Consider the following 20,479-nt stretch of genomic DNA (forward strand, 5'->3'; position numbering starts at 1 on the left):
GGTGTGACTCTGGACTGCAGCCCTCTGGCTCAAACGGCCAGGAAATGCCGTCAGCCGAACCCCCAACAGCCCAGTAATATTCACGAGACGATCACAAATGTGGCCATCACAGAGCGTCACCAGGAAGACGCCCCAGAAGCAGGAAAAAGATGTCCTGTTCCACAGGAAGCAAACCAAGCAGAGGGCGTAGGGTGGGTCCCGAGGCCGCTGTCACCTCACCCTATGAGCAGACAGATGCCCCGGGGGCTGAGCGTCCCCTGCCTGACAGACTGCTCTCGTGCCCCCGTGTCCGAGCGCGGCTGCCGCTCACCGAGCAGCGAAAGAAGACGGGGTCCCGCCCTGGAGGAGCTCACCTTCCCCCTTCCACCGCGAGTCCAGGGGAGACAGGCAACAAAGAAATACGGAATAAGTCGGGAGGTGGACGTCCAGAAAGGACAAAGTCAAGGCAGGTGGCGCGGTGCGGGGAAGCTGCAGTAGGTGCTCAGGGGGCCCAAATCTGGGGCGGGAGTTGAGGAGGAAGCTCCCAGGGCTTAGCCCAGGGGTGCAGAGATGAGCAGTCCCCCGGGGCCAACGGTGCGGCTCTGGACACAGGGACTCGAGGGTTCTGTTTCGCGGTCCCACGGGGACGTCCCACCTCTGAGCTGCGAGCTCAGGAAGGAGGTTGGGGCTGGAGATAAAAATGAGGGGCTTCCGCACATGGCTGGTGCGTGCACCCAGGGCACAAGTGAGGGGCGGGGAGCAGTGAGGAGGTCTGGGCCAAGCTCCACCTTAGAAATGGGAACGAGGGGGAGACCCGGGGCTGCAGTCAGGTGAGCGTTCGGCTCCTGGTTTTGGCTCAGGTCGTGCCCTCCGGGTCCTGGGATCGAGTCGCGTGGGGCTCCCTGCGCCGTGTGGAGTCTGCTGGAGGTTCTCCTCCCTCTGCCCCTCCCCCCACTCCCGCTCTCAAATAAAGACATCAATCTTTGGGGGGAAAAACAAAGAGGCAGAAGCTGCCGTGGAGAGCCGGCCGGAGCACCCGATGAGGCCAGCGCCGCCCCACCAGGCCAGGGGCAGACCGCGGGTGACCCACGAGGGCCCCTCTGGCCCGGACCCAAGCCTTGAGGGCGTGGGGCAGTCGCCACTCACCACGGATGCAGGGCGTGGCAGGGAGGCAGGCGCAGAGCCCACCTGCGCAGGTTCCGTTGTAAAGGGGAACAGAAACGGGGCAGGGCTGGGAGGAGACGGGCTCCAGGCAGCTTCACGTGCTTTTTGAAGCCGAGGCTGCATTTAGGAGCCAAGGGAACAGCCCAGAGCAGGGCAGTGTGCGGGGAGGGGCGGGGGAGGGCAGAGCGCGTCACATGGGTGGGGGCTGGGCGGTTCTGGAGGCTTCTGGGGGAAGCAGGAGAGGGTCTCACTTGACGTGGGCAGCGGGAGGCCTTCCTGGTCAGGGAGAGGGGGCTTCTGAGCAGGAGGCCAGCCGGCAGCACAGCACAAGATGCTCAGAGGTCCACGGTCACGGCTGCGGGGAAGACGGTCCGGCCGGCAGTCTCCCTCTAGCCGCGCTCTTGCCAAGTTCGCCCGAAGGGGAAACAGGCGGCTCCACGGGGCAGCCGGGGCTGCAAAGAAGCAGCGGTGATGGCGGATCCTGGAATCCAGGGCAGAGTGAGGGGGTGAGGCCTGCAACCGTGGGGAGGGTAGTGCAGAGGTGAGGGGGTGAGGGCAGAGACCATGGGGGGATGGGAAGGACAGAGGGTGGGGATTTGGGTGCCGGATGCTAGAAGGTTTGAGGGGCGGTGCTGGACATTGCTGCAGGGATGGAGGCCAACGTGGGACCGACATGCGGGGGGAGGAAGTGAACACGGGGTAGGCCAGGTGCAGAGTGGGGACGGGGAAGGGAGAGCAAACGCAGGGGTGGGGTTCCCCAAGAATGAGGGGTGACCTGGGGTCTGCAGATGACCCCAGCACGGAAAGGAGAGTCCAAGGGCCCAAGTTCCAAACCGGGGGAGAATGTTCTGGAAGAGGAATGGGGAGCCAGGAGGACATGCACCCCCACCTCCAGGCCCTCCAGTGGGGGATGAGTGAGAGAAGACAGTGCCACGGAGGTGCCCACGGAACCGGCACCCTCAGGCCGCCGGAAGGTGAAGGGCCGCGCCCAGGAGAGGCTTGTGACCCCTCGGCCACCCCCCCACCTCGGCGCCACCTCCCGGGATTCTCCAGCTCTGCGTGTGCACGGGAGCCCCCTGGAGTCGCCCCCTTTCAGCACCCCGGGGACAGCGCTCAGCTTGCCGGGGCCAGGATGAGAGATGAAGACCCCCAGCCCCGGCCCCCCCCACCTTTGGGGACAGGTCCCAAGGGCATTGCCCGCAGGGTCCCCAGTGGGATGCGGCCCCAGGCGCCTACCCTAGTCCTGCTGTGCTGTCGCTCCTGTCCTGCGGCACCCCTCCCTCCTTTCACCTTCCTGGACCACCTCCTGAGTAAAGTGCCTGCCCCAGCCCCCTATCCCAGGCTGGGCTCCCGGGGTGAGGCTGGGGAGAGGCGGGGAAGGAGCCCATGAGACACGGACAGGAAGTGTGGGCTGTGCTTCTGGGGCACGGGGGGTTCCCTGGATGTCTCACAGGGACGAGGTGATGGGGTGGGGGGGGGGCTTGGTGGGAGTGGTCCTGAACATCCGGGAAGAGCCGAGGAACGCCCAGCGTGAGAACATGCGGCGGTCTCTCTAGAAGCCCCAGGGAGCCCTCTCGGCTCACGGCTGCAGGGGTGCAGGCCCCCAGGGAGCACACAGAGCTCTCATGTTCAAACTGTGAAGGACACAGTTTAATCTTATCCCAATGGGATAAAGGTAAGTCCCTTTTTTCCTGTTTTAAAATGTCATCATTCACTTTCTAGGCTAAAAAAAACCACACAAAGCACTTTCTTATGAAGCGGATCCTAGCCTTACCTACCGCCCGGCCACTGGGCTCCTTGGTATTTACCCAAAGGAGCTGAAAACCTGTGTCCACACAGAAACCTGCACACGGATGTTTATAGCAGCTTTTATCCACAATTGCCAAAACCTGGACGCAGCCAAGATGTCCTTCAGTAAATGAATGGATAAATAAACCGTGGTCCCTCCAGACAATGGAATATTGTTCAGTGCCAAAAAGACGGAGCTCTCAAGCCACGAGAAAACATGGGGGAATCTTCGATGTATATTACTAGTGAAGGAAGTCAATTGGAAAGGCCACACAGTGTGTGATTCCAGGGATAGGACATTCTGAGAAAGGCCAACCCATGGAGACTGTACCGTGACCGGTGGCAGCCAGGGTCTGGGGGACAGGGAGGGGTGAGCAGGGGAGCACGGAGGATTTTTTTGGATGGTGGAACTAACTACTGTGTGTGCCACTGTAGCGTGAGGACACACGTCAACATGTCTCTGTCCAAACCCCTAGAATGGACACCAAGAGCAAACCTTAATGCAAATGATGGACTTTTTCGTTATAATCAACCAGTGTCGGTTGGATAATTTTGGCAAACGTACCACCAGCACAAAGGGTTAATTATAGGGACGCCTGGGGCAGCAGGTGATCTATGGGAACTCGATCAATGAAAACCTGACTCCCGATGACCCAAACCGTTGGCAGTGGCTGCCACTAATGTTGGCCTCTGGGGGACCAGAGATCCCCTGTGAAACCTACCTCAACTCACCCAGCCCCACTGGGTTCCTCCTCCAGCTCTGAGACGGGACCAGGAGCTAGGACAGCTGGAAGAGCGGGACGGCAGTGAGCCGGCCGTCCCCAGGCCCTCCACCTGCGGTCAAGGCACGGTGGCGGTGGCTGGCCCAGAGGCTCCGTCCCTCCAGGCATCAGAGGCCAGAGGTGGTGGAGTTGGGTGGGTCTGCTGAGCCTCCCGGGCTGCACCGACCTCTGTCTTCTGTCTCGGAGTCACATCTAGGTTCTTGGGTTGGGTCTCTGTGCCTATAACCCCCGATCTGGGTGTGAGGGTAAGATTAGCCCTTCCTGCACATCCAGCTCCCTGGAGTGTAGACAGAGCCTCGCTGTGACTGAGGGACTGTGTCACATTCCCGTGGGACCCATTCCCTGACCCCCATCCAAATGCAAGTTGTCGGTGACCTGGCCCAAGGGACAGCCCCTCCGTCATCAGCCGCGAGCCCAGCACTGTGAAGACTGACCAGAGCTGCCTGAGTTACCCACGGGGGATGCCAGCCAGACCCCAGCGCCGTTCTCGGCCTTGTCCCCCGTCCCCAGCCTCTGCCAGGTGCAAGCCGGTGCCCCAGCCCAGTCTTTGATCCAGGGGTCCTGTGAAGATGCCCCAGGGACTGTGGTGGGGCTAAGAGGGAAGGCTTCGGGCCCCCATTCCCTTCTCAACTATTACATCGAGAGGCTTAGTAGTTTCTTTGAAAAATGACTCTGGCTACAGCACGATGAGCCTCGAGGACATTGTGCAGGAAGCCAGACACAAAGACAGATAATCGGTAACTCCACGTCCTGGGGTCACTGAACTCACAGACACAGAAGCAAAAGGATAGGCAGCAGGGGCCAGAGGGAAGGGGAAGTGGGGGTTAGTGAGGGGTTTATAGAAAAATTGTATAACACTTAAGGTGTACAATCTGATGATTTGATAAACATACATGTAGTGACATGAAGACTACAGTCAAGCCAATTAACATATTGCTTCCTCCTACGATCACCAGGGCGTGTGCGCAGCGGCCGTCTCTGCACTCTACTGTCCTAGCACATCTTGCATATTCAGTATGGCATCAGCTATGGTCGCCAGGCCCAACGTCCGGTCTTCAGGCTTATCCACCCTACAAAACCACAGCTTGCACCCCTGCACCAACACCTCCTCCCCTCCACCTCCCCCCGCCCCTGGTAACCACTATTCCATCTTCCACTTCCATGCTTTCAACTCTTGTATAAGTGCAATCATGCTGTTTGGACAAAGGACCTGAATGGACATTTTTCTGAAGACATCCAGATGGCCAACAGACATAGGAGAAAATGCTCAATGTCACTGGTCATCAGGGAAATGCCAACCAAAACCACAGTGAAACACCACCTCGCACCTGCTAGAATGGCTATTATGATAGATAGACAGACAGACAGGTAGATGATGGATGATGGATGGAAAGATGGATGGATGGATGGATGGATGGATGGATGGATGGACGGATGGCTAGCTAGCTAGATAGATGGATAGATGGATGATGGATAGTTGGATGCATGGATGGATACATGATGGTTGATAGAGGGATAGACAGATGGATGATGGGTGCATGGATGGATGGATGGATATATGGATAGAAGGATGGATGGTTGGATATATGGATGGATGGATGGATACATGATGGATGATGGATGATGGATGGATCATGGATGGAGGGATATATAGATGGATGGATGGATACATGATGGCTAGATAGACGGATAGATGGATGGTGGGTGGATGGATGGATGGATACATGACAGATGGACAGATGGATAAAGACAATGAGAGTTGGCAAGGATGTGGACAAAAGGAGACCCGCGTGCACTGTTGGCAGGAATGTACGTATGGTGCAGTCATAACGGAAAGCAGTATGGAGTTCATTCCTCAAAAGACTAAACACAGAACCAGCGAGTGATCCCTCAGTCCCTCTTCTGGGTATACATCGGAAGAAAATCAAAGTGCCGTGCCAATGAAGCATCTGAAGCGCACGTTCACTGCAGACTGTTCCCAACACCCAAAATACAGAAACAGCCCAAGGGCCCATTGGGGGATGAATGGATAAAGAAATTGTGGTGTAAAAATGCAACGAAATATTATGCAGCCATAGAATAGGAGATCCTGCCACTTGCAGCCACGTGTGTTAATATGGACATTATGCTCCATGAAATGAGCCAGACACGGGGACTCAGGGATTCACAGGGACAGAGATTTAGTTCTGGAAAATGGAAAGTTCTGGAAATGGATGGTGCTGATGGGCACAACAGTGCCAATGTCCCTAATGCCACGGAGCTATGCACCCAAACACAGTTAAGATGACAAACTGTATGTGGTATGTCTATTTTACTACAACAAAAACCAGTAAAGTGCCCCCTGCCCCAAACTCTAGAATAGGAAAGAGTCTTTGTTCCTTTGAGATGGAGGTGGCAGAGGGGCTGCCCAAGGTCACGTGGGACCTCGTCTTCAAAGCTCTCCATAAAAATTAAATAAAGCCCTGGGGAAAAGTAAAAAATTGCAATGAAAAATGACTCTTCTCACCAAAAAGTCTATTGAAAAGGAGTATGAGAATCCCGTCTGTTTCACCTCCACAGAAGATGCAGGAACGACCTCCCCCGAGCACAGACTTGACCATGACATCCCACAGTGTCTCCTCTGAAACCTCTGAGCCCTTCCGGTGTCCCAGCTCCTGCCGCCCAGTCCTGGCTACTCTGCAGTGCTCTTCGGTGTCACCCACCTCACCCCCAGGCTTCTGGTCGCCCCAAGCCCCCCGCCTCCTGGCCCTGCCCAGCGACTCTCTCCTCGTCTGGCTCCAGGCTCATCCCACGATTTGGGCGCTTCCCCTTCCCCGCATGGCACCTCCATTCTGTCCTTGGTCTTCAATCCCTCCTTCAGGGCCCCCTCCCAGCCTCTGGTGGGAGAGACAGCTACAGCCACAGCCCTGGCTGCCCGCGCAGCCTGTGCCCCACGGACCGCCGGTGGGATGGCGGAAGGAGCTGAATCAGTTGGGGTCTTCCCCTGCTTCAAACTCCTCCGATGCAGACTGAACGCTGTGTCCCCCACGATCCCTAGGTGGAGCCCCCCACGGGACGGCATCTGGAGATGGGCCTTCAGGAGGTGGTTAGGTATGGATGAGGTCATCAGGGTGGGGCCCTGCGATGCGGTTAGTGCCCTTATAGGAAGAGGAAACACCAGAGCTGGCACGTTCTCTCTGTGTCTGCCTCGTGGAGACAGCGAGAACCAAACTGGCCAGAACCTTGATCTTGGATCTCCAGCCTCAGTGACTCTTATTTACTTTAAACTGCTGGTCCATGGCGTTCTACTCTGGCAGCCCAAGGTGACGAACACACCTTCAAGGTCAGGTGTACTCAACAAAATCTGCAGCTCACACTTGCCCTGGCACGATGGGGCGCTGGCCCCGTTGCTGACCTCTCCCTGGACCCCGCACTCCAGCCTCACTGCCGCCTGCCCCACCTTCCCTCGAATGCCATGCTGCCACCTAACCCTACGGGAACATCCCTGCCGCATGTGTCGTGCCTCCTGGCCTGGGCTCCCCTCTGGGACGCCTCCTCTCGCTCCCACCCGCCCACGCTGGTGCATGGCACTGGCAGAAGCTGAGCCTAGGGTTCCTCCTTGCCATACACGGTATACAGCTGGTGCTCAGAGGGTGCTCAGAGGGTCAGTGAGCGGCTTCCTCCTGCCTCCAGATCTGCCGCGGGTCCTCCCTCTGCGGGGGCATCTCCTGGAGCCTGGAGGCAGCAGGTGCCATTTCACCCTTTGCTCCCAGTTGTCCGTCCTTCCTTCCTTCCTTCCTTCCTTCCTTCCTTCCTTCCTTCCTTCATTCAAAATGCTCCACGAAAGGCCATAGGCTGCCATTCCCACCAACCAAGTAAGTGGAAGTATAGTTACAGATAACAGTAACAATGTCGATGAGCTTGGGGCTGATTACGTCAATCGGGCAGTGCTTCCAAAATGTAGCGGACAGCTTGGGCGCGGCGGGGTCCCGGACGGAATTAGCAAGGGCAGGCCCCATCTTCTCAGTGCTGCACGGCTGAACCCCTGGGGCCGGGGAGGCCCCTTGGGGGGCCGAGGACCCCAGGCAGCCTGCGTGGTCCAGGGGCTGCTGTAACCAAAACGGCGCATTTGTCTGTTGGGATGTTACAAATCAAGGAAAGGAAACCAAGGTCGTCTGAGGCGCTTTCGCAGAGCACGGGGTCCCGTTGTCCAGACCGAAGTGTCTGTTAAGATTCGGGGTGGCTTTGCAGGCGGAACTGATGGAGACTGTGGGGTGCTGAAGCTCCCCCAACCTTCTACAGCTTGAGGCCCGTGGCCGGCGCCCAGCAGGTGCTCTCTGAGTGATGATGGAACATTCTATATGGGCTTCAGGGAGCACACCCACAGGGAGGACTTTGCTCCACCGCACCCAGTTTCCCAGCGTGCGGTCCCTCCTGTGTCCCTCCTGGGTCTCTCCTGCCCCTGCTCCTCTGGAGAGCACTTCCTGTGCCCCCAAGCCCCGCCTTCCTCTCCGAGACCACCACAAAGTGATTTCCTCCATTCCTGGCTGGAGGGTCCCAATGCCGGCAGAGCGGGGAGTCAGATCCAGGGCTCCCCAGGCGCGTTGCCCTGCAGATGCGTTGCTTTCTACTGAGAGGTTCCCAAGTGTGAGGCTTTGAAGACACGGCGAGAAAAGGCGACAGGCTGGCATCAGCGGATCCAGACCAGAGTTCTTCTCTGGCTCCTCTGGCTGAGTGGCCACTAGCAAATCACTCCCTTGGCATCTTTGTCCATAGAGAGTAGTGAGCAGGGACCAGCGACCACCCAGCAGGGCTGGGAGCCAGGAAGCATGGGACCAGCACCCCACATTGTGCGATGAACTCCTTCCTGCTGCTCTAGGATCCACACCTCTCCCGACCTCCTCCCAAGCTCTCCAGAGTGGTGGGCAACAGGCCTCCCCTGCCCTGTCACACTGATAGCTGATATGGCCATGTGCCCCCCCTCCCCAGACACATCCTCCCTGGGACGAGCGACACATCATAGTCATGGCTGTCTCCCTAGCCCAGTGTCTGATCCTAGGAGCCACACTCGGTGCCGTTACTTCAACAAAGGGGTGGACAGATGGATAGAATGGATGGATGGACTAATGGTTGGACGGATGAGGGTTGGATGATGGTTGGTTGGTTGGATGGATGGATGGATGGATGGATGGAGTGGACAGATGAATGGAGTAAATGTTTTGGTTCTTAAAGATACCCAAGGTATAGCAAGAATCCTAGGCTTTTTCTATGGAGGGCAAAGCCCTCCAACTTGTTGGTGTTTGTAGACCCAGGGTTGACTTAAAGGCACCATCTCCAAAGGTGCAAAATACTCCATTTTGGAGTTAAAGGGTGAAATCTTATTCCTGCCTGTTGGTTTCCTGGAAAGGACGGTCCTAATATCCCTTCCCCTTAAAAACCAACAGAAGCCTAGATTACATGTTAGAACTCTGGCTGTGAGTGGTCAGTTCAGGCGGTGGGTAGTTCCGAGCGGTGGAACTCTCAGAGAGCAGCTCAAGGGCACCCAGCACAGCTGGTCCAGGAGGATCCCCAAGGCACCCGACATGGCTCCACCACTATACAGTGCTCCCTGCAGGGTCTCAGAGCCCGCAGCACAGCTCTGGGAGCCAGGATTCTGGTTATGACCACCAGACGTGGAAGGGGACCAGCCCTCCCAGACCATGGAAGCGGCTGTGCCCTTTCCCCTGGGGGTCAGAACCCACGGGAGGGCTGGAGGGCTGCTGGGAAGACCCCACAGACGTGCTTGTCCCTCCTCATCAGGATAAGAACACCCCCGCAGTACAACTTGGTGAGAGCTGGGGGGATTGATTAGGGCACAGGATCAAGCAGGAAATTCTCATGCATCAAAATTCCTGCCTGTGAACTAGGCTGGTGACGGAGGACCCTTGTGCCTGCCATGGCCCCAGCAACCAGATCTTTGTTTCAGCCAGCGTCCTGGGGCAGTATCGGGGACTGCTGACCCTAACCTATAGCCAGCCCCCTGAGAGTTGGGCATGGGAGGCTGAAGCCTCAGAGTGGCCGTGTCCAGGGCTACAGGGGTGGGGCTCAGACCAGCCTCAGGGGGAGGGAGGGGGAGGCTGGCATCATCGGGCTGGAGCACCTGCTGTCCAGTAACGTCCCCAGCTCTCCCCCTGCCTAATCCATCGTCAGAACCAGCCCGCAGGCCATGTCCGTCTTGGAGAGCCCCAAGCGCCCCCACCCAGCACTCTGCAGAGTGGCACCAGGGACTGGTATCGGCCACTCCGTGTGCGGAGGGTAGGGACAGAGAAGGCATTTGCTGCTTTGTGCACACAGCCTGGTGGGAGGGAGCGGCCAGCAGGTTGGGCAGCGAAGGGAGGGCAGGTGCGAGCTACAGCTTTGCTTCCCGCCTACCCTGAGATTTTGTAACCACAGGAACACGTCAGCCACTGGAAAAAAATTAAACTTACAGGTCTGCAAAACCGATGCACATGTATGATTGAACAAATAAATAGAAGGCCCTGCTGATTCCTAGTCCTGTGGGCGAGCTCAGACCCACAGAGTGGAACCTGAGGAAATGGGGGGCTGACCCATGAGGGCCTCAAGCCCAGGACCCCCAGGCAGGACCCTGCAGCTGAGCAGGGGGGCTCTGTGCCCCCAGGACCCTGGATATCTGCAGGAAAAGCCCCCCTCAGGGCATCAGCACCAACCACCCACCCCCAGACTGGAGACCCTGCCCCCCATAGAAGTGACCTCCCCGTGTCAGAGGGGCCTCCTCTGGAGAGTCGCCTGGCCGCAATTTCACAGAAGGGACTGAAAACCAGCATAATCCTTCTGCCCAGCGTCTGCCAACAATTTTGAAAAACTGATAGGAAAGTGATGGGTTTTTTTTGTTTTGTTTTTAGTGCTAGAAGCTAGCTTCCCACCTCACCCTTCTCCAACGACCTGATCCCCTTCTGGGACACACCAGCTTGCCCTGAGAGGACAAAGGCCCTGCGAGAGCGAAGATGACAAGTGTCCAGTCCCGGGGCGGGAAGAGCCGAGCCAGAGAGGAGCCCAGGCAGCCGGCTGGTAGGAAGGTCGGGGGTCTGGGCGGCTCCATGGGAATCCCTGGGGGCAGAGAGCTCCTCCGGAGGCAGCCGCTGAGCACAGGGCAAGCCTTCCGCCTTCCCAAAGACCGACCCCTAGGCTCACCTGGCCGGGCAAACCCATTTGGCCTCCAAGTAGGAAAAATACCACTCCTGGGATACAGGGCTTTGCAGATCCTGGAGCTCATTCTGGGGGTCCGGCCCCCACCCTCACCGCTGGCCCACCTGTCCCCCGCCGCTGTCCCGTCTCCCTCCAGTTTCTCCCTCACCCCCTACCCCTGTAACCGCCCCCCCCACACACACTCTGAAGGGCTGATCTCTCCGGCCAGACAGCGCCGCGCCTCCACGCCCCGGGGACAGTCTTCTGGGTTCCGCAAGGTTGGCTGAGGTTCCCAGGCTTGGCCACCTCTCCTTTGCTGCCACCCCCATAGTGCCGAACCCCCGACTGGGGAGAAGGGCTGGACGGAGCCAGATCACCCCGGCAACTCGGCGGGAGGAAACTCGGCCAAGCCAAACCCTGCCTCGGCCCCGGCCAGCCCCAGCCGGGACCACAGGGAAAACCTGTGTCGTACTTTTCACGCCCGCCGTCCTCCAGCCGAGGACCCCCGGGCTGGGGATCTATTTAGAGGACGGCCCATCTCCTAAAAACAGTTCTCAGGACCTTGGCCTATTGACAGTTGAGTCACAGAACCACACAATCGGTGACAGGAAAGGCAGCTTTGCCAGGGCCTCAAGGTGGACCGGAACATTCCTCTTTAAGATTTGTGGAAAAATCACATCGGACAGGACCTCAGAGACCCAGGGAAGGTTTTACAGGTGGCAAAGTGAGGCCTAGAGAGGCACAACGTCGTCTCCCCCTGGGTCCTGAAGGACTTGGAGCAAGGTGCCAAGGAATATGGGTGTCCCATGGCCGGGCCCGCTGGCCGCTGCACCTCCTGGCAAACATGCTGAGAGCCACCTGTGACAGACGGCACTGTGGGAGAGGGCTTCCTGGAGGAGGTGGGACCTGCACAGGGGCCTGGCAGTTGAGTGGACTCATGCACAACATGGAGGGAAAAGCTGGGGCCTCTGGGACCTCTCTACCCCAGATCCCGTGTGAAGAGTGAGGCTGGGGACACCCTGAGGGTCTTCAGTGGGGTCATGATTAGGTCCTTCTCACATCTCAGGACCCTCCACGAGGCAAGCCCAGCCGTGGTCACACGCCCCTCTCCCTCCAGCTGATGGACCCAACGAGCGTCACTCGGATCCTTTAACAGCACGCGGCCTGCCAACCTTCTGGGTCCTTCCTCTGGGTTGTTGCCCTGTGAAGACCTCACCATGCCCGAGAGCCCTTTCGAAACCCCAGGGCCCAGAATTTCAAGCTCAGCTCCATCTTTCTGGTGTTCAAGGTCGTTCAACGGTGGCAAAATTTAGCTTCCTGTTTAGGTGGAGAGTGGGGGAGCAGAGGCGGCAGGCAGGGGGGCGGTGGGGGGTCTTCTAAGAGATTCCGAAGGCATCTCGGACACCAGCAAGGACTTACACGGTGCCTTGATGAATTCAGTATGGATGAATAAGAAACACGGGGTTAAGTTCCCCTCGGATGGCGCTCAGGTTTAATAATTAAATGAGAAATAACTTGGTAGGTAGAGGTGGGGTTTTGCTGTACCTGGAACATTTGAAAAGTTTGAGTAAATCCCAAGGCCGGGTGTGGCCCATCCCCTTGGCAAGGCCAGCGGCCGGCGGTGAACAGCTGGAGGCCATGTGCCTAAAACCCACAAGGCCTGTCGGCGTCGAGGTTTTTTCCTCCCTTAAACATCCAGGAATCGAGGTGACCGGAGGAGGGAGAAGGTCTCCCCAAAGACCCCCCAGCTTCTGGCACCCGCTGGGATGGGTTTCTTGGTCAGATGATTCCATTGCTTCCAAGACTAGAAAACTTTCAATTGTGATGAGCAAATAAACAAAAGAAAAAGAACACCCCGGCCACCCACCCACACGCACAATCTTCGCCACGACAGTGCTACCATTGTGTCAGCGAAGCTGCTCCTCGTGGTCGAGAGGGTTCCAAGAAGACCTTGAGGGCACGGGGTGAAATCTCACAGTGGTTTCCAGGAAACCCCCTGCCAGTACCTGCAGCCTTGGCCCGTTTCTGGGGCAGAGGCGACGCCGCACTCCATTGGCCATAAGCCGGGTGCTGTGTCTACAACTTTGCTCAGAACTTCCCTCCCTGGAGCTTCGTCTCTTCCTGCTGCCCGCAGGCGGCCGGGGATGGCCTGAACAGTTTCCCATGCTCCATTCCCACCACACCTCGGGGCTCAAGGTGCGACTTCTGCCACATTCTGTAAGGCAGGTCCCTGTGAGCCTCCTGGTCACCAACACTGCCCACCCACGGTCCCATAGGCATTCACCCAGCAGGTGTGTCATGGCCAACCACGCGTCAGAGACACCTGGACAAAAAAGACATAGCCCAGGTCCTTGAGCAACCCCGAAGATCATTACAGACCCCTGTAAGAAGTGGCATGTATCTACCTGTCCATCCGCGCACCAGCTTCCCATCCATCGTCCATCCTCCCACGCACCCGCCCATCACCCAGGCTCCATCCACCCCCCACCCACACATCTATCTTCCCATCCATCCATCCATCCATCCAACAAATAGTTACTGAGAAGCGTATTAGTTTCTGTGGCTGCTGTAACAAATCACCACAAACTGAGCACCTTCAAACAACAGAAATGTATTCTCTCACCATCCTGGAAACCAGAAGTCCAAAATCAAGGTGTTGGCAGGCCTGTGCTCTCCCTGGAGGCCCAAGGGGAGGATCCTTCTTTGTTCTCCCAGGTTCTTCTCAATGTTCCTTGACATACGGCAACATCTTCCCAGTCTCTGTGCAGTAATCACATGGCTTTCTCCCTGTTTCTGTGACCACGGGTCCCTTTTCTTATAAGGACATAAGTCACATCGGGTTTAGGGCCCACCCTACTCCATTTTGACCTCATCTTCACTTACTGTATCTGCAACAACCCCATTTCCAAAAGGGTCACCTTCTGAGGTTCCGGGAGGTGCCTGCACATTGCAAGGACACTACTCAACCCAGCATGAGGACGTTCGAAGAGCAAGCCCCGCGTGAGCCTCTATCTTCACGGAGCTCACAATTGTGGGGAGGGAGATAGATTAAGACCAACAGGAAACATCTAACAGAACGTCCGTCCAGTCAAGGTAAGCACTATGAAGAGAAGGAAGCTGAGGAGCTCCAGGGTGGTGGCATTGCTGTGGTCTATAGAGAAGCTCAGAAAGGCCTCTTTGAGGAGGTGACAGCCTCATATGGGAGACACATGACCATTGCTCTGGGCAGAGGGAGAGCCGGTGCATCCAGCTTGAACGAGACACATGCCAGAAGGGGACCAAGTGGCTGGCACAGAGGACAAAAGACAGGTGGCAGACCCCACCAAGGCCCAGAGCACATGCACCTTTCGTCACCACGTGTGGGACAATATGTCACTCAGATGTGGAGCCCTCACTACGAATGCTGTTCTCTGGTAACTTCCAGCCTGCTTTCCTGCCAGCACATGCAGGGGTTGCCTTCCCCCTCCACTTGAACTTGGGTGTAACCATATGACTTGCTTCCACCAAAAGAATGAAAAGTGACAAGTGTCACCATCCCATAGGGAAACCATTCTGCTCCTATCTACAAGGGCTGGCACTTGTCTTGGCCTGGGTCCTGCTTCAGCATCACCTGGAAGCTTGTTACAAATGCCCCACCTGGATCCACTGAGACAGAATCTTTGGGACAAGAGCTCCAAGAGTTGAGAAGCTCTGTTCTAAAAACCAGAGCCTGAGGGAGGAATTAATCCTGATCCTTTGAGGGGAATGTGCAAGTCTAAGTAGTAGGAGTGAGGGAAGGAGAGTCAAGTGGGGTGCGATGCCCAGCAAGGGGGAATGCTGTGCAGAAACACCCAGGTGTCTGGGCAGCAACTGCATCTCAGAGTGGTTCCATCTCATTTCCCGCTCCTAAAAGTCAACCCAATGGGGAGCAAGAACTCAACAGTCACAGTTTTCCATTTAGGCTGATGAAAATGTTTTGGAACTAGACAGAGGTAGTGGTTGCGTGTCATGTGTATATAAAAGGCCATTGAATTATTCACATTAAAATGGATCATTTAATGTTTCATCAATATTTCCTTGATTAAAAAAAAAAAAAGCTTGTCCCATGAAATATCACCTCTTCTGCATCATACTTTACAGTAAATGACTCTTCTTTAAAGTTTGTGAATAAGGTGAGGATGTCCACTCTCACCACCCCTAATCAGTATCATAGTAGAAATCTTAGCCAATACAATAAGGCAAGAAAAAGAAATGAGAGGAATACAGATTGGAAAGAAGGAAATAAAACTATCCCTATCCCCAGTTAATATGACCGTCTACATGGAAAATACCAAGAAATCTATAACAACATCAAAACTCTCCTAGGACTACCCAGTGGGTTTAGCAAAGTCCTAAGATACAAGGTCACTACACAAAAGTCAATTGTATATCTATGCCAGGGCAACATACAACTGGCAACTAAGATTTTTTAAACAACAGGATTTACAATAAGACCTTAAAGGTAAAATATTTAGGTATGAATCTAAATATGTATAATATTTACATGCTGAAAACAGCTAAGTGACTAGGAAGGAACTCAAAGAAGACCTAAAGAGAGAGATACTCCATGTTTAAGAACTGGAATTCAACCCAGTCCAGGTACCAATTGTCCCAAGCTCATCTACAGATTTAGTGGAGTTCCAAACAACATCCTGGTGTGATTTTTTTTGTAGATATGTGCAAACTGGTTCTAACACTTACACAGCAAAGCAAAAGAACTAAAATAACTAAAACCATTAAAACATTAATGTTAGAAAACATTAAAGTTGGAAGGATCATACTATCCAAATTTTATGATATACTATAAAGCTACAGTAATCAAGACACTGATTATTGGTCTTGAATATTGGTGATATTGGCTAAGGATTGGGTGACATAGATGAATGGAACAGGATAGGAACCCCAGAAACACACCCACATAAAATTTGACAGAATGATCTTTAATACAGGTGCAAAAGCATCCAAAGAAGAAGATCCTTTTCAACAGACAGTGCTGGACTATCCATGTACAAAAATAAAAAATAAAAAAAATAAGAATAAACTTCAGTCGAGACTTCGTGTCTTTAACATAACTCAGAGTAGATCACAGATCTAAATGTAATACATCAAACTGTAACACTCTTACCAAACGATAGCTCAGAGCCTCTCTGTAGCTTTGATCGAGGCAGAGATCCTGCAAGTGATACCAAAGGCATAAAATAGGAAATGAACATATCAAACTTCATTAAAATTAAAAGCCTTTGCTCTGAGGATGACATCATTAAAAGAATAAAAAACACACGGGGCACCTGGGTGGCTCTGTGGGTTAAAGCCTCTGCCTTCGGCTCAGGTCATGATCCCAAGGTTCTGGGATCAAGACCTGCATTGGGCTCTTTGCTCAGTGGGGAGCCTGCTTCCCTCCTTTCTCTCTGCCTGCTTCTCTGTCTACTTGTGATCTCTGTCTGCCAAATAAATAAATAAAATCGTTTAAAAAAAAAAAGAATAAAAAACACAGACTACAGACTGAGAAAAAATTTGCAAATCATATATCCAACAAAGAATTTATATCCAGATTATATAAAGAATTTTTTTTAAAAAAAAGGAAAAGAATATTCAAAACTCAATAGTAAGAAAACAAAATACCAAATCGTGGTGTGTGTGCAGGACTTAGTGACTCCAGCCAAGAGAGTGTGGATAGGAAGTAAGCTCTGACACCTTCCTGGACATCATTAGCCACAAAGGAAATACAAGCTAAAACCATAACGGGACACCACTCCCCAACTCTCAGAAGAGCTGAAATTAAGAAATACTTAAAATACAAAGCGCTGGCAAGGACGTGGGGTGACTGAAGCTTTTGCATATCGCTGGTGGGGATATTGATGCAGCTGATTCCGAAAAACAGTTTGTCCGTTTCTTAAAAAATCGCGCCCTGGCCATGTGCCTCCGCAATCCCAAGCTTAGGTATCTGCCCCGCAGAAGTGAAAACACAAGCTCACGCAGAACTTACATGCAAATGTTTATGGCAGCTCTACTCGCAATTGCTCAAACTGGAAACAGTCGAGTGCCCTTCGGTAGGTGAACGGAGGGACAGGCTGTAGAGCACAGTGCAGGGCAGAATACCAGTCAGCCATGAAAAGGTAAAGCTTGCAACAGTTTAGAAAAGCACGGCCAGTGAAAGAAGTTAGTCTGTAAAGGTAACCGGCTGTATGGTTTCCCTTATAGGAACTCCTGTGAATGACAAAATTGCAGTAAAGCCGCACAGACCCGGGGTTGGAGGAGAGCAGGACCCCGAAGCAATCACACAAGGTCGTGCGGGGCGGGGGGGGGGGGGGGGATGGGCAGCAGAGCCGCTCTGTGTTCTGCTTGCGGTGGTGGTTCCATGAATGCGTGCGGTGCTCGCTCAAATCACGAGAACTGGACATTCTCCCCAGTAAGAGTGCATTTTACTGTATGATCATTTTTAGGATAAAAATACACAAAAGGACGGATGGATTAAATGGCATCTTGGACACAGCTGGAAAAGGCTTCATGGAGAACGTGTCCGGGACACAGCCCAGAGAGGCTATGAGCCTCTGAAGGACTGAGGGGAGGCAGAGGATGGGGCGAGAAAGTCTGACAAGCAGCTCGACTGCAGACTGAAACAGGATAATAGTTGGGATGGAGAGAACGGTGCGTTCGGAGAGATCACGGCTTCTCAAAAACACAACCGGGGAGACGCGGCTTCTCAAAAACACAACCGGGGAGACGCTTTTAAAACAAGCTCACAACTGGTGCGTCATGGTAACGTGTCCCCATTGCAAGTTTTAGAATTGTCCAAGAAGGAAAAGATCGTTGACAAAAGAACACTAATGGCCTTACCGGCTGGCTGTCTTCCCAACGACAACAAGGAAAGCCAGGAGTGAGGGGAGGGAAGTACTAAATTGCATAATGGCTCCGAAAGACGCCAACTTCCCAATGCCCAGACCCTGCAAACGTGTGGACTCACATGGTGAAAGGGACTTCTTAGATGGGACTATGTTAAAGATCTCCAGGTGGGAGTTTGTCCCGGATTATCTCAGCAGGTCTCATGTACTCATAAGTGTCCTTATGAGGGGGAGGTCCAACCGCAGAGCAGAAGAAGGCAGCATTTGGGGTGATGCCACCACAAGCCAAGGAGCACCACAGCCCCTAGAAGCTAGAGGGGGCCAAGGACGGGCTCTCTCCTGGAGCCTCCAGCAGGAACAAAGTCCCAGCAATGCCTAGAGTTTTGCCCAATGAGCCTCATTGCAGACATCTGGCCTCTACAGCCTTTATAAGAGGGTAAACGTGTGTAGTTTTCAGCCCCTAAGATGATCTGTCACAGCAGCAATGCGAAACCAATACAAATATCCTCACTGGGTTAGAAGAAAATAACTGTCCAACCTAGAATTCTATACTCGGAGAAACCATCTTTCAGAGACGTGAACTAAGTAAAGACACTTTCAGGCAATCCAAAAATTGAGAGAGTTTAAATCCGAGGTACCCAGGGCAATTCTAAAGGATGGAGTTCACACAGAAGAAAAATTATTCCAGAAGTAAGCTTGAGATACAATAAGAAACATGGAGCAAATACACTAATAAATACACGGTAAATTTAAATAGGCGTTGACTACATAAAACCCCCATGATCTGGGGGGTGAGGAACAGAGCAAAAGTGAATCACTATAGGAAACTAGCCTGTGCGCCGGAAGGCATGATTAAAAGGAAAGTTGAGTTGAGGTTCTTGCACTATTTGGGAGGAAGATAAAGACACTGATTAAGTTTATACTGCTTAATAGTTAATAGTGACCCTTTCAAAAATAAAGATGTAAAAGGATTGTAAAACGAAGAATGGAGCGCTCCTGGGTGGCTTGGTTGTTAAGCATCTGCCTTCAGCTCAGGTCATGATCCTGGGTTCCTGGGATCAAGTCCCACATCGGGCTCCTGGTTCAGCTGGGTCTGCTTCTCCCTCTGCCCCTTCCCCCTCGTAAGCATGCACTCTCTCTCATGCAAAAATAAATAAAATATTTAAAAACAACAAAAAAAAAAAAAGAAGAGAAGAGAAAAACATATACCAAGCTATACAGACTAAAAAAAGGATGGTGTAGTGATATTAATATCAAATACAACAGACTTTAGAGCAATACCACAAATTATCAGATCAAGGATCACTATCTAACGCAAAGGTTCAGCCCACACGAGGATATAATGATTCTAACATTTCATACGCCCAGTAACAGAGCTTCAAAATAGAAAACAAAGATTAACATAATTTTTAAAAGAAATTGGTAAATTGAACAAAGTGAGAAATTTTAATATTCATCTCCCAGTAACTAGAAAATCAAGCAGACAAAAATCAGTTGAATATTGAAATACTGAAGCGCAAATCAAAAGCTTTACCTAATGAATACTTATCAACTGTTGTACCGAATGATAGAAAAATGCATGTTCTTTATAAAGTCAGAGAGTACATTTACGAAAACTGGCTTTGTGCTAGACCACGAAGCTAGTCTCACCTGAGCTGGGGTCTACAGACCACGTTCTCTGATCTGAATGCACTTAAGTTAGAAGTCAGTAGCAGAAAAAACCCCAAGTGTTTGCACTAGAAAACATGAATGTAAAGGTCAACAAAAAACATCACAGTGGGATTTTTTCAACACCTAGAACCAAGTGATTAAAGAGTACATATTTCAATACCACAAATTATCAGATCCAGCATGCCATGGACTGAATAGGTCCCTCTCAAATTCATATGCTGAAACCCTAACTCTCAGAGTGATGGTCTTTGGAGATGGGCCTGTGGGGGGTTGTTAGGTTTATATGAGATCATGAGGGCAGAGCTCTCGTGATGGGATTAGCCCCCTTATAAGAAAAGGAAGGGACCAGAGCTCGCTCTCCCCTTCCTGTGAGAACTCTGCAAGAAGCCAGCCTCCAGAACCATGAGAAATAAGTTCCTGCTGTTCAAGCCACCTCATTTGTGTCTTTCTGTTATAACACCCTGAGTTAACTAAGACACAGGACATGCCATACTTCAGAAGAAATTTAAAGTCCTAAAATATTGATAATGAGTCATGTCCAAGTTTGGTCTCTCCCAGGAATACAAGGTCAGTTTAGAAAATCTTGGGGCACCTGACTGGCTGCGTCGTGGAGCATGTAGTTCTTGAATTCAGGGTTGTAAGTCTGAGCCCCGCTTTGGGTGTAGAGATTCCTTAAAAAATACTATCTTTAAAAGAAAAAAAGCAAAAGCAATGAAAATCTATTAACATAATTTATCACCACAGGAGATTAAACGAGGAAAACCAAATGATTGTCTTAATAAATGCAAAGAGTAAGCATTCAATAAAATTCAGCATCTAATCGTGGTTTTTAAAATCTTACCCAAAAAAGGAAGAGAAGGGAACTTCCTTAATCTGATAAAGAGCATCTATCAAAATTACCTACGGTAATCATTATAGTTAATGTAGAAATGCTAAAAGGATTCGTTTTAAGATCAAGGATCAGATACTTTTACATAACGTCTAACTCGTGGTCCTGACCTACGAAATAAGACATGGAAGTGTAATACAATAGGGTAAAGAAAAATTCTTATTAGATGCAGATGAAAATGT

At 52.6% G+C, this 20,479-nt stretch overlaps 1 protein-coding gene across 2 annotated transcripts in view; it reads right to left on the reverse strand.

The window, feature by feature from the left end:
• Positions 1-468: 468 nt before the first annotated feature.
• The window catches only part of LTO1 (LTO1 maturation factor of ABCE1), a 112,927-nt gene continuing 92,916 nt past the window's right edge, over positions 469-20,479 (reverse strand). For both annotated transcript variants that reach the window (XM_082749241.1, XM_082749245.1), the window contains exon 4: positions 469-1,624. In XM_082749241.1, coding sequence (XP_082605367.1) covers positions 1,267-1,624 — 358 coding nt within the window. In that variant the 3' untranslated portion in view covers positions 469-1,266. The remainder of the gene's footprint in view (positions 1,625-20,479) is intronic.

Source organism: Mustela nivalis, assembly GCF_964662115.1.
Source record: "Mustela nivalis genome assembly, chromosome: 9".
NCBI classification, from domain to species: Eukaryota; Metazoa; Chordata; class Mammalia; order Carnivora; family Mustelidae; genus Mustela; species Mustela nivalis.